The 14,545-nt window shown below is 41.0% G+C and overlaps 1 protein-coding gene across 1 annotated transcript in view; it reads left to right on the top strand.

Moving 5' to 3' along the window:
• The first annotated feature begins 1,654 nt into the window (after positions 1 to 1,654).
• KCNK2 (potassium two pore domain channel subfamily K member 2) overlaps positions 1,655 to 14,545 on the top strand; it is a 70,213-nt gene continuing 57,322 nt past the window's right edge. Inside the window, exons 1-2 of the mRNA XM_081940809.1 lie at positions 1,655 to 1,692; positions 4,962 to 5,272. Of these exons, the coding sequence (XP_081796935.1) occupies position 1,692; positions 4,962 to 5,272 (312 nt within the window). The 5' untranslated portion in view covers positions 1,655 to 1,691. The remainder of the gene's footprint in view (positions 1,693 to 4,961; positions 5,273 to 14,545) is intronic.

Below are 14,545 nucleotides of genomic sequence, written 5' to 3'. Positions count from 1 at the left end.
ACTGGAAATGCTCCTCCGTAACTTCTTGGCTTGGCAGTGTCCTCATCATTTGGCACATGTCATGTCTGATCAGTGCTTCCCAAAGAGCCCGATGGGTCTCAAATAGATTCTTCTTTTGACAATGTGAAACCTATTTTTAAATGGTTTTATCTAGACAGAAGGTTGATTCAAACTAGGAATGAGTGCTGGTTTTGACAACTGCGTTACTGGTTCTGTCACCCTTGGGTGAATAATTGGTTTCTGTTGCTTCAGGCAACAGGGCCATTCTTGTGGCCACATTTTTTTAAAACTCCAGCATTATTGACCACCCTGCTTCCTTCCCATTGAACGCATGCTGTGGCCTGTCAGTCCGCTTTTTACGGAGCAGATATAATGTTCTTTCTGTCAGTCAGGCAACTGACAGGTGCCATTCCAAGATCCAACCCCCCCCCCCCCATTTATTAAGAAGAGCAGTCGCTTTTGGCGGAAAACAAAGGTGGGGAAAATCCATCCACGGCTCTCCATCAGTTGTCCCCACTTTAAAGCAGTAGCTGGCCGCATTCCTCATTCATTCTGTGGCAGAGGAGGGCTCGACCATCTGGGCAGCCATTGCTACGTAAGTACCCTTGTCTGCGAGTCAAGATCGGGCGGATCACTTCATCGCGGGGCCATTTGTCTGCGCCCTTTGCCTTTCCCCTCCCACAATTTGGAGCCTGCCGTCCTTTTCAGGCTCCAGGCGCTCCTCTGACTTCGCGGGTGAGTTCACCGGCTACTCAATCTGTAGCCACGTGGAAGCCGCCGCCGCCGCCGCCGTGGATAGTATTCGGGGATCTGGGAGAACGGCAGGCAGAGTTCAAGCGGGAATTGGATACAGGCGGCTCTCGAGCTCTTCGAAGAAGCCACCATGCGTGGAAGGAAGGTCTGCAGACGGAGGTTGGCCAAACCTACTCCGGCGCCCCCTATTATTCAGAAGGGGCAAGCCGTGTCACGCAGCGGCGGAGGGGAGGGGGGGGATGAAGAGGCACGACCAGCAGCCTCACGGTCACCTGCTCCAAGGAGCCGAGGGAGGCGGAGCCTGAGGGAGAAGCCCCCTTCCGTTTTACAAACCAAAAACGCCGTGCCCGCCGGAGAGATCCCGCGCGCCTCGGAGAGAGAGCGAGAGCGACAGCGTGCCGGCGGCCGAGCTCCGTCTCTCAGAGCGCTAGTCACCCACGGGGAGGAGAGAGGGAGGGGGGAAGAGAGAGAGAGAGAGGGGGAGACGCTTAAGAAAGCTCGGGGAGTGTCCGGGAGGGGCCGAGGTGGAAGAAGAGGAGCGGTGCTGAGGGAGTTCCACACATACACATCTTGAGTGGTGCCCAGACACCGCACGAGACGCACGCACGAGACCACACACACACGCACAAGCAGACACGCAGGCATACGCACGACTAGGCGAGCGCGGCTCACACACCCCAGCGAGAGGGCGCGCGTGGAATTCGAGCTCTCAGCATCCAAGCCTTCCCTGTTTTGCCTCTCCCTGTTTCTCTCTGTCTGTCTGTCTCTCTCTGTGGTTCCTCTCCAGTCCCACGCGCTTTCTGGTCCCCTTGTCTCCCCTCCCCTTCCCTCCCCAGCCCTCCCACCCCCACCTCTTTGCTCTCAAACTCTGCCTCCCCGAGCCCTGAAAAAATGCCTGCCCGTGAAGCGAGGAGAGGGCACCGGGTCTGTAAATAAGAAGTGAGTACTCGTACAATGGCGCGTCTCGCTGGCTCGGAAAAGGAAAAAAAAATCCGGCTGCCTGGAAAAAAATATATGCTGCATGCTCCTTTGCTTTTGCCGACGCATCTTCGCTCTAGGGCAAAGGAAGCCCCCCCACCCCGGTCCTACCTTCCTCATTGCAGGCGTTTTGCCCATGTCCCCTCCTGCCTTTCTCTCCCTCCCCCACACCCTCCCGCCTCGCCGTCCTTATGGCACGGGCTCTTCCTGCTGCATGCAACACCTTGGCTCCAAAGCTCTGGGTTACACTTCATCTTTGTTCGAGGGGTGCTTAGCTTTGAGTGACGTGGCGGAAAGGGGGGGCAAGGAAGGGAGGCTTCTATTTTGAAGGCTCAAGCAAAAAATGATATTGTTATTAAAATAATAATAATAATAAAAAGATGGGGCTTTTCCCAACTCGTTGCCTGCTATCCTTGTGGAGGTTGAAGGAAGATGTGAACTGGCGCTGTTGATTGATTTCACGAGCATCTCTTGGAGGTGGGGGGGACCGTTGCTTCTTGTTAAAAAAATAAATGAAGAAGGAAGAATGGGGATCTAATTTTCTTCCAGACATCCACAGGATTGGGAAGGCTTTTTCCTTGGTGTATGTGTGCTGCTTTTGCGTGAAATGGAACCTTGAATCTTGGGTGGGTGGGAAAGCTTCCTATGAGCTAAAGGAAACAGGGAAGAGTGTGTAGTAGCACCAATTAGAACAGTGCAAGAGGAAGACACTTTATGCTGCCATCCCATTCCCATTGTTAGCTTAGCTGCATGCAGCTTCCTTAAAGGGGAGTGGATGAAGGCAACTTGGGAAGTGCACTTACCCGGGATGCCAAGGTTTCCTTGGGACTCTGGCCGCACATTGCCTTTGAAACAAGAGGGGGGCGCTATTGTTATCGCTATGATAAATCACTGTTAAAAAAAGAACAGCAGGTGCAGGTGAATAGAGGAAGGTTTGTTGCACTAAACCTGGATTGACTCCATTTTGGGGTGGGAAGATGGATGGAACAGGGTGACAACACACTCAGGGACAGGAGATCAAAATGGTAGTTGCTGTGTCAAATGATCATAAAATAACAGGATAGTTTTGAGTTTCTGCCCTTTGCCTGCTTTTCCTCCCATCACACAATTCTCAAGCTAAGCCACCATCCACTTAACATCTTTTTTATCATTGCATTCCCAGGAAGTCCAAAAGGCTTCACTGCTAGTGCTGCAATTTAATTATCCGGTAGATTGCTTGGTTAAACTGCCAGACACTACCATTATTAGCCAAAAAAGGATCTTACATGGAAGCCTCTAGGGAGCGTCATTTAGTTGTTGCCCTCAAATCAATGACTCTGGGATACTCCTCTGAAATCAGGAGTTACTACTTTCCTATCTCTGGCCCTTGGAGATGGCTGTAAGATTGCATTTCTGGGCTCAGAAGAAAGGGATTGTATCAGTTCCAGAGCTATTATAATATAGGAATTAGGTATCCGATACAGACATGTGTCCTAGGTTTGTAGAACTTGGGAAGTATTAACTACTTGGTGTCATTGTGCAGTAAAGTCATAGAGTATTCATCTGCAACTTCTTCTACTTTCTGTCCTTTACTGTGGAAGAGAAAGCTCAAATTAACTATGCTTATTACATATTATCTTTGCCTTCCAAGCTCATCTTTCTATACCTCTTTCAACATTTGAAGATGCTGCAAAGTTATACAGAACATATCCTGAAGAACATAGTTTGCGTGTGGACCATAATGCATTATGGCCTTTAAAACGTACCTTCTATCAGAGTAGTGAGGATGGAAGAGGAGGGACAGAGATCTATATCTATTTTTAGGTGCATGATTTACTTCGACTATGAGGTTCATTCAGAGAAAAGTTAAATGATAAGGAAGGACTACATTGGATATTGCCAATATCTTAATGACTTGAAAGGTAATATATAACTTCACTGGACATATTGTTTTTGGCAATAATGGTAAGGAATGTTGGGACAATGCATCAGTGCATTATATCAATAACAGGGTCAACACATCAATAGGCAGCTGCAAATAAGAGGGGTGGGAAAGACTTTTATATACAATACAATATAATAGCAGAGTTGGAAGGGACCTTGGAGGTCTTCTAGTCCAACCCCCTGCCTAGGCAGGAAACCCTATACCGTTTCAAATGGCTATCCAACATCTTCTTAAAGACTTCCAGTGTTGGGGCATTCACAACTTCTGGAGGCAAGCTGTTCCACTGATTAATTGTTCTAACTGTCAGGAAATTTCTCCTCAGTTCTAAGTTGCTTCTCTCCTTGATTAGTTTCCACTCATTGCTTCTTGTTCTACCCTCAGGTGCCTTGGAAAATAGTTTGACTCCCTCTTCTTTGTGGCAACCCCTGAGATATTGGAACACTGATATCATGCCTCCCCTAGTCCTTCTTTTCATTAAACTAGACATACCCAGTTCTTGTGACTGTTCTTCATATGTTTTAGCCTTCAGTCCCCTAATCATCTTTGTTGCTCTTCTCTTTGTTGCTCTTTGTTGCTGTATAAGATAGCATCTTATGGACCAAATTAACTAAAAATGTAATTCTGGCATTGTTTGGTTTGTTGTTTATTCTCAGAAATTGGCAGAAATTGGCAGAAATTTTGCAGCCCAGTTTCTTTAAAGAGCTTTCACTTAATAATACGAGTTGGTGATACTCTAATAAATAATGGTTTAAGGATTGTAAGAGGATTTCCATGAGAAAAAAATATAGAGTTGGATTACTAACACATCATTTGTGAAGTTTCTGATATATGGTGCATGCATGCACAATGTGCATGCATATATATACACAGAAGTATCTGTTTTAATTAATATTCAGCATCATTGGCAATATTTAAAATAGAGCAGGATTTGTTAAGCCATGTGATAATCTGATAAAATATTAATTGGAAATTATATCTTCAAATAATCAATATTACATCATTAGTTTTACAGCCAGTAATTGGCATTATATTTGGGCAATAGATCTAGTAATAAGGTTACATGAGAGTGTGAAATAGCAAATGTAATAATTTTATCACAACAGATTGCTGCAACCCTTGATCCCTAATAGGTTCCGTCAACAGGTAGACAAGCTGAATTCCTTTCTAGGGCTACCATCTCTGAACTTAAATTAGAAAAAATTAGTAGCTTATCTTTCTGCTCATCTAGCAAGGAAAATGCCAAGATAAACACTGACAGGTGTTTAAAAAATTAATGTTTTGTTTCTTTTCTATCCCTTTTTATTAGTGGCGGCACCTGACCTGTTGGACCCCAAATCTGCCACTCAGAACTCCAAGCCACGGCTGTCATTTTCTACCAAGCCCACTGTACTTGCTTCCCGGGAGGAAAGTGATACAACTATTAATGTGATGAAATGGAAGACAGTATCAACCATTTTTCTAGTGGTGGTTTTGTATTTAATTATTGGAGCTACTGTATTCAAAGCCCTGGAGCAGCCACATGAAACCAGCCAGAGAACAACTATTGTGATCCAGAAGCAAATGTTTGTGTCACAGCATGCCTGTGTGAATGACACCGAACTTGAAGATCTAATTCAGGTAATTTCCTATACTGAATTGTGTTCTCGCAATAGATTTAAATAAAACAGTGTTGATGTTCCCATTCCAGCTACAATGTGGTAGAACTGGTATTTGGCACAATAATTTGACTTATGTTGTAGTGTATAAAAAGCATTGCTAATCCCAATTTGGCTACTAGGCTTGTATTCAACATAATCTTTCCATTAAATGCTACTCTTGTGTTTCCTAAATCGCTATTCATTGGCAGATGTAATCCAGTGTACTTCTGTTATATTGGGTCAGTTGCAAACTGATTTACTTGGAAAACAAGACAGAAAATATTATTTCTGGACAAAAGTAAGGGGATTTTGGTTTTAACATCTCACTTTCTACTTGGATATTTATATTCATTCTTTGCTTCTTCTCTGCTACTTAGACTACCACTATTACATGGAAAACAGTGCCAAATCATTATACTAAGAGTCCCATATATGTTATTTTAAAATACTCTTGCAAAGTTTACATTATGTTCTCATGTTGTGATTGGATTCATCATAGAAACATTATGTTTTTTTATTTTTTGGAAACTTTGTTTCTACTAACCTGTCATCTTTTATGATTATTCTGCTTGAAATTACTATGTTTAGGACAAAAGATCAGTTGTTCATTTATAGCAGTGCTTCTCAATTATTTTCTGTCATGCCCCCCCTAGGAAGAAGAAAACATTTCGCACCCCCCCCGCACGACTGTAAATAGTATAATTTGTCTATAGAATTGTTATAAGTACACCTCTGCATAACATAGCACACCGGTCTTTCTTCGTCTCCCACCGTAGTCACATGCTTTCTTTCCTCTTTCCCTCTTACTTGTCTATCCTTCCTTCCACCCTCCCTTCCTCCTTCCCTTCCTTCCTGCCTCCCTTCCAGTTCCCTCCTTCCTCTTTCCCCCTGCCTGCCTGCCTTCTTTCCTCTTTCCCTATCCTCCTATCCTTCCTTTCTCCCTCCCTCCTTCCCTGCCTCCCTTCCAGTTCCATTCTTCCCTCCTTCCTTCTGCCTCCTTCCTGCCTGCTTGCCTTCTTTCCTCTTTCCCTCTTGCTTGTCTATCCTTCCTTCCACCCTCCCTTCCTCCTTCCCTTCCTTCCTGCCTCCCTTCCAGTTCCCTCCTTCCTCTTTCCCCCTGCCTGCCTGCCTTCTTTCCTCTTTCCCTATCCTCCTATCCTTCCTTTCTCCCTCCCTCCTTCCCTGCCTCCCTTCCAGTTCCATTCTTCCCTCCTTCCTTCTGCCTCCTTCCTGCCTGCTTGCCTTCTTTCCTCTTTCCCTCTTGCTTGTCTATCCTTACTCCCTCCTCCCTTTCTTCCCTCCCTCCCTGCCAGCAGCTCCTCCAGCATCCCAGCTGGAAGCAGCAGCACAACAGTCGCCGTTACCAGGGGCGAAGGGGTGGCGGTGGCAAGATCGGGCGACCGCCGCCCCTTTGTCCCTTCCCCAACAGCGGCTGTTGCGCTTCCGCTTCCAGACGGAATGTTGGCGGTGGAGCTACTGGCGGGGAGGCGAGCTAGCTGCATAAAGACGCCGCCGAGGGCATGGCAGAATATATCCCGGCTTGAAGTGGCAGCGCTGGGGACTGCTCAGAGACTCATCAGAGCCGCGGGCTGGAGCTGTGCAAAAAGTCTGCTTGGGCTGGGGGGGGGAGGGAGGGAAGCCTGGGACAGCCATGCTTCCCTCCCTCCCACCCCCGCCCGAGCAGGCTTCTTGCACAGCTCCAGCCCGCGGCTCTGATGAGTCTCTGAGCAGTCCCCAGCGCTGCCACTTCAAGCCGGGATATATTATGCCTCGCCCACGCCGCCGCCGTTGCACCCAGATGGAAAGGGAGCCTTCGCGCCCCCCTTTACGGAGCCTCGCGCCCCCCCCAGGGGGGCGCGCCCCACTATTTGAGAACCGCTGATTTATAGCAACATCAGTTTTGGTTCAGTGATGGTGTTTCCTTGTATGATTGAACAAATAAACATTATTTCAGAACTTTTTTCAGAAAGATTTCTTGCTCCTAGTTCATTACTAATGCACTATTTAGAATAAAGGTGGAATACTTTATTGGCAAAGTGTGATTAGACACACAAGGAATTTCTCTCTGGTGCAAAAGCTTTTTGTACATGCAAAGCAACAGAGTGATAATAATCATAATAATGATACCAGTAAGTGGGGATAGTAAAGAAAATGAGAAGGAAAATAATAATAATAATAATACAGCCATACAATGTGGGGTCTGTAGATATTTTTTCAATCCTCCTTCTGACATAAATTATAAAATTTGTCTTTAAAATAAATTTAATAATAAATAAATTATATAAATAATATTTATATCACTATAATTTATGCATTATGCTTCAGCAGAATGGAAAATACTGATTCAAAATGGGGAATAATTGGCTGAAGCAATCATACAAGTTCAAAAAGTTGCTAAATTTTATTTATATATATTGTCAAGAGAAAAATAGATTGGTTGAAACATCCATCTGTGATGAATCCAGGCTTCCTTTACTTCCTACTAGAAAATTTCTGTAAGCAAAAGATATATCTATTTATTTTATTTATTTATTAATTTGACTTCTTAGTCACCCCCTCTCCCCCAAGGGACTCGGGGCGACGTACACTAGCAGCGGTCACAACAATACAATATGGAGGAGGTGGAAATAAATAAATAAATTACAATAATTTAAAACAATTAAAAACCCCAATGATAGTTAAAGTTTAAAAATTAAAATTAACAATTAAAATGCCCAAGAGGTGGAGAAGCTCTAAATTAAGCCAGGCCGGCTAGTCGGAACAGGTGGGTCTTAAGTTTCGTGCGGAAGGAGCGGAGGTCAGTTGTTGTCCTAATGTCTGGGGGGAGGTCATTCCAAAGGGTAGGGCCCATCACAGAGAAGGCCTTCTCAAGTTAAAACCCCATCAATCCACATTCCAGAATGATTTTTATAACTTTACCTTATATGGATAACTGGTCATCCATGATCCTGATTGATCACTTTGAATTTTGCTGACACCGGTAAAACTACTCGCAAGATTAATTAAAAAAAGATTAAGTCAGCTGCATTCCAAATCAGTAGGCTTTATCTAGCAGAGAAATCCAAAGCTGTTAGCTACATTTTGAAATAAAACGAAATAAATGTTACTATATAACACTGACTGATATAGCTATTTAAACTTATCATGAAGCTCAACCTTTGATGGCACTTAAAAGGTAACTTCCTGAGGCTCTGTTCCTTATCAACCACTCAAAAGACAAAACAAAATCTTTAAATCAGGGTTGTCCAAACTTGAAACTTTTAAGATCTGTGGACTTCAATTCACGGAATTCCCCAGCCAGCCCCAACCCATCAGTTGCTAATTCTCAGAGTTAAATAAGAGGATCAGATCTATCAGAGTATCCACCATTTCTATGCTGTGCTAACATAATTGTGCCCTCTGGGATGAGATTTCCCCCTGAGATGTGGTAGATCTAGTGACCCCACACTTCATTTGGTTTACTATCTTTGTCTTTTATTGATATTGGTTTCATTTATTTGATTGTTGTGAGCCACCCAGAGCTGTTCAAGGTTGAGCAGCACAGCCAGAAAGTTTAATAAATATTATGTACCCAACAATGTGATATGCTGCGGTCTTTAGCCATGTTGGCCTTTATAAGGATTGATTCTTCTCAAGAAGAAGAATGTAGTGGTCATGTATCAGCATACTGTATATCCAAACAGTGTGGCCTTTTTTAATTGACAGAAGAAAGTTTTGTCCATGTGCAGATCTTCTAAGTTTTTTTTATTGGCATGGCACCTATTGTGTCACCACAAGACACACCACAGGATCAACTGTCTAGTGTATTTGCCACAGTCTTTCAACTTTGATTTTCAAAGCTTGATACTTAGTAATCCTTTCCGATTCTTTTATACTATATCCTGGTATTACCACATCAATTATCTACACACACACACACACACCAAACACAATTACATTGGGTGTGAAGTGTGCCAAGACTATCAGTTTGTATTTGGAAAGCCTAAAATATTCTAACCACTGTTTCAACTATATGTTCCTACCATTTTTTTGTTACTGGCACATGATGCTTTTTATAGATGTTCCAGTAAATAATTTTGGCAACTGTGGCATTATCATTAATATTATTAAGGTTGATCACACAGTCAGCCAGATGTTTAGACTGGATTTGGCATTTGACCCACCTATCAAGTCCTCTCAAGATCATCAGATATTATTTGATGGTGTTAAAGATATCATTGCATAATATAATCTGTTCCAAGTAAAGCTGCATTTTGAAATTGAATGATAAGAGATTCTGCCAGTGCTGATGGTATTTATATAGTGCTCCAAATAATTTGGGATTGTACCCAAGACACCTATTACTATAAGTACTATTTTTGCTTTCTCTTACCATTGTCAGTCTACTTCTATTTTTTTCTCTTCTGTACCTGTCCCAGGTACTTCACATCGGTTATCTTGACTTTTTTGGTGTTGCTTTTATTACTTTATTAGGTTTGGGGTGTTATGAGGCAGCTGCTTGTCTGTTTGTATTCTAGGTTCCAGACTTAGCATCTTCATTTTCTATTAGTTTTGTTATTTTGTGGTCCCACCAGTTCTTGCTTGCAAATAACAGTGTTTCTTGCAGGTAAGAAAGAAATGCACCATTGTTGCTACTTTGTCAGGTCTTTGTGGTCAGTCTGTGCTATCTTCTTGCAATGGCTAACTATGTGGCCCATTGCCTCTTCAGCTTTTTTTTTTTAGAGGTGGCATTGCTGTCTGTTGCTGTCTTCTGATTTTGCATAGATGTGTTCTTAAGGCTTGGTCTTATGCAGCCAAGGTCTTAGCGCATCTTCAACTCTCCTGCTCTTAGCCATTGCCAGGTCTTGTTATCTGCTTTGTCCACTAATTTTTTTTAATGCAGTGGCCATATGAATACTGTGCCCTGCCATGTCTTTTTACTATTCTGCAGTTGGTCTTTCTTGTAGTTTGGTTTCTCCAATACTCACTAATCCTTCATGGTATATTAGCTTCAATGCATCTTCTTCACTGTCCTTCAGATATTCTCCCTATGCTCTTCTTTCCTGTTCAACTGCCTGGGTGTATTTGCAACATAACATTATTGTTATGTTATTATTATGGTTGATTGCATAGTCAGCCAGCCACATGTTTAGACTGGATTTGGCATTTTTAGTCACTTATCAAACCCTTCCCAAGGATCTGGGATTACAATATAGTAATAATAATGCATTATGGTTTGTCAATTATTAATATAAATCCTGACATTGTCATCTACAGGGGGTTGACATAATTACCCTATCCTCTGAAATAAAACCCACCCAGATAGTCTAAAGCAGGGGTGTCCAAACTTGAGAACTTTAAGACTTGTGGACTTCAACTCCCAGAATTCCCCAGCCAGCATAGCTGGCTGGGGAATTCTGGGAGTTGAAGTCCACAAGTCTTAACGTTCCCAAGTTTGGACACCCCTGGTCTAAAGGTACTTTTGTGAATGTCTGTAAAGTTTGATTTTTCCATTAAGTTTTGAAGGCAGAGTTGTTGTGACTATTTTTCTACATAGGTTATTCTATGGTTCTGTATGGTTAGACTTCTAGTGCATGCATAGTTATATTGTAATCTACATTTTTTTTAGTTTTGATACAAATCATGTAAATATGATTACATTATATTTATCTTGTCTATTTATTTTCCCAAGGTATGAAAGTTGGGGGAATTTACACTCCTCAGAGCTGATGTGGTTAGGATGCTTCAAAGTCCTGTAAAATAAATGGTCAAATGAATGGATGGGTGTATGTTATCTAGGAAGGCAGTGTCTAACTGTTTGATTCAAATAATGCTGTCCAGCTTAACTGCTCTGCTTCTTTTCATTGTAGGCAAATGACTCTATTCCATCTGATTATGGTACTCTCTGCAGGAATGCCTCTTCCCCCTCCAGTCACTTTCTTTCATGGAAGTCCAGGAGTTCAAGGTTATGGTGCAGAAAAGCTTTCTGATGAAAGTCTGCAAAGTGGCTGAACTACTATTAAGAAACACACAATTAGGAATAGAAGAGTTATAAATGTGATTAAATAGATGTGCTTAGTCAAAGTTCTTAGATATGAACTTTCCAAGGCACTATATCACCATAACCATTGGAAGGAAAGCTAATGATTAATTAGTGTGATGAGACTTCTCTCAGGCATTAGTATGTTGGAAAAATAAAATGCCAGTCATGTCACAGAGACCATAAGTATCCAATTGATCTGACTTGGAACTGGGGATGCTTCAAGCTTGGCTTATATATATTTGTATAAAGTATTTAAGACTCTGGGTGAAGGTTTAGACAGAGGTCGGTCTTCTGAGCTTGCTGCTTGGCTCCCAAGACGTTTCACTACCAGAAGTTATATAACAGGTTTAAAAAAGAATAATGGAATAGTTTGTATATGAATCTAGAATTAAAACTGAAATTACTGTTGACAGGTGAACATGGTAAATATGTTGAAGTTGATGTTGAAATGCAAAGGGTTCAATCTATAATTGTCAATCTCCGTGTTCTAAATGAATATAAAACAAAGTTTTTAAAAATAATCTCGTGAATTAATTATGTTTTTATATGAGAACTGATGTATTGTGAGGGACTGGAGGACTGGAATAGGGTCAGTCTTCCACAGCTTGAGAAAACTTCATATAAAGAAATTAAATTTAACCAAGGCAAATTACCAAAATCTGTCCTGATGGACTTTTGGAGATAGAGATAATGACAGATGAAACCATTATATATCAGATTAAATTTCCACAACAACAATTATCTATACTAACTGTGAGAGAAATAGAGATAAAATTGAAATATGTGAATGAGAAGAATTCTGAATTTGCAAATAAATCTGAGAAATGGTTGGCTGAGAAAGCAAAGAGAAAAGAAAATGTTATTGAAAATAAGATAAGGATAATGCAAGTATATAGAAAACTGACTTTGACCATTATTTTAATTTGTATAAAACACAAGCTGTTCCCTTAGGAAAAAAATTGAGGCATATCTTGCAAGAAATGGCCATCAGTTTAGATAATGAGACCAACAAATTGGCTCACATATAAATTTTGAGAAGACCAATCCATCATACTACCTAACTCATTTATAAACCTTTGGATCTTGGAGTTCTAGTGGACAACCATTTAAATATGAGCCAGCAGTGTGCAGCAGCTGCCAATAAAGCCAACATAGTTCTAGGCTACATAAACAGAGAGATAGAATCAAGATCACGTGAAGTGTTGATACCACTTTATAATGCCTTGGTAAGGCCACACTTGGAATACTGCATTCAGTTTTGGTCACCACGATGTAGAAAAGATGTGGAGATTCTAGAAAGAGTGCAGAGAAGAGCAACAAAGATGATTAGGGGACTGGAGACTAAAACATGTGAAGAACAGTTGCAGGAACTGGGTATATCTAGTTTAATGAAAAGAAGGACTAGGGGAGACATGATATCAGTGTTCCAATATCTCAGGGGTTGCCACAAAGAAGAGGGAGTCAAACTATTCTCCAAGGCACCTGAGGGTAGAACAAGAAGCAATGGGTGGAAACTAATCAAGGAGAGAAGCAACTTAGAACTGAGGAGAAATTTCCTGACAGTTAGAACATTTAATCAGTGGAACAGCTTGCCTCCAGAAGTTGTGAATGCCCCAACACTGGAAGTCTTTAAGAAGATGTTGGATAGCCATTTGTCTGAAACGGTATAGGGTTTCCTGCCTAGGCAGGGGGTTGGACTAGAAGACCTCCAAGGTCCCTTCCAACTCGCTATTGTATTGTATTATATTATTGTATTTATCTCTCTGGGCACAATGAGAATATATCTGCTGTGAACTCCGTATTGGCGACAGGGAGGGCATTCGGCCAGTAAACACTCAGCTCCATTCAGTTGCCCTGACTTCATCCCAATGGAAGGGGTTACGGCATCATTCAAAGACAAAAAATAAACTAAAATTGAGTGATCAAAATTGGAGAGTTATTTGTAAACATATCATGCCATTCTCTCTCTTCCTTTGGACTAAATATGTTCTGACTAAGCTAGTTATCAGTTTCTGGAAAGTTTACATTATTTAAAAAATTTGTTCAGGAAAGTTTTGCCTATGTTTTCCGGCTAGTTGTATCTTTGTTTGTTTTGTCTCAAGGGCATAGACTCCTTTGCACAGTAGGCTAATAAAATGCATGGTGACAACAATCCAATTCTGCTGGATCCACCAACCGAGTCGTGATTTAACACTAATGTAGTTTGTTAGGACTGGAATTAGTTAGGCTAGAATATTGTTCTGAAATCAGAAATATGAAGAACTTAAGGAGTTGACTATTTAAGGCTGCAAGAAATTTGACACCACAATAGTTTACCAAGAAGTTTTATATGAATAGGGCTCTCAGTCATATTGCCACATATATCAGAAATTAAATAGTTTAATGGGTTATTAAATGTTATATGTCCCACTGACAAAATACTTTTGTAAAATCTCACATCGAAAGATGTGGTTGGTGACCTGTAAGGCCTGGATAATACAGTACTAAAGGCCCATAATAAAACACAAATTATCTTATAAAGTGTTATTGGTATCTTATAAAAGTAGTATAACTTATAAAGTGGTATTGATCTAATGCATTATGATACTCATACTTCTAATCATTAGGAAGAATGTCATCATTTATCGTATTGGGATCAAAAATATTGCCACCAAAAAATGAAACATTTGATATGAAGTGTCAAGTTTGCTAAATGAAACACAAATCCATTTTCAATTGCTAAAGGACTGTGCACATTATTTTGTTACACAATTCAATTAATAAATCACTCTTTAGCTAATCCCTTGTTGTCTTTTACAGTGATGCTGAAATAGTATTAAATATTCTGGATATAACTTATAACTTTACCTGAAATGAAATATTTTATATTTCATACAAGTGATGTTTGGGAAGTTTGACTAGTCTATAACTGTTTATTTTCTGGATTAATTTGTGTACTAGATGACTGTTATTCTAAAATAATTTAAAGTCATTAAACTTAAGTCATTAAGTGACTTAAATGACTCTTAATATGGGGGTACAATTCTACAGTGAAATATAAGCAAAACAGCATTGTTTAAGTTAAGATATTTATGTCAGGATACACTTTTTAAAAATAAAGCAACTTTAAAAAATTTATTTATTTTCTCTACAATTTTTTCTCAAATGGTTTCACTGGTTTCAAAGGAAGTCTTCCTCTGGAAAAAAAGTTACTACATGTAGTAATGAATGCAATAGATCGATGGACCCATA

Source organism: Natrix helvetica, assembly GCF_964273705.1.
Source record: "Natrix helvetica genome assembly, chromosome: 2".
Lineage (NCBI taxonomy): Eukaryota > Metazoa > Chordata > Lepidosauria > Squamata > Natricidae > Natrix > Natrix helvetica.
Note: the sequence above shows the minus strand (reverse complement) of the source record. Positions and strands in the feature narration are given on the sequence as shown.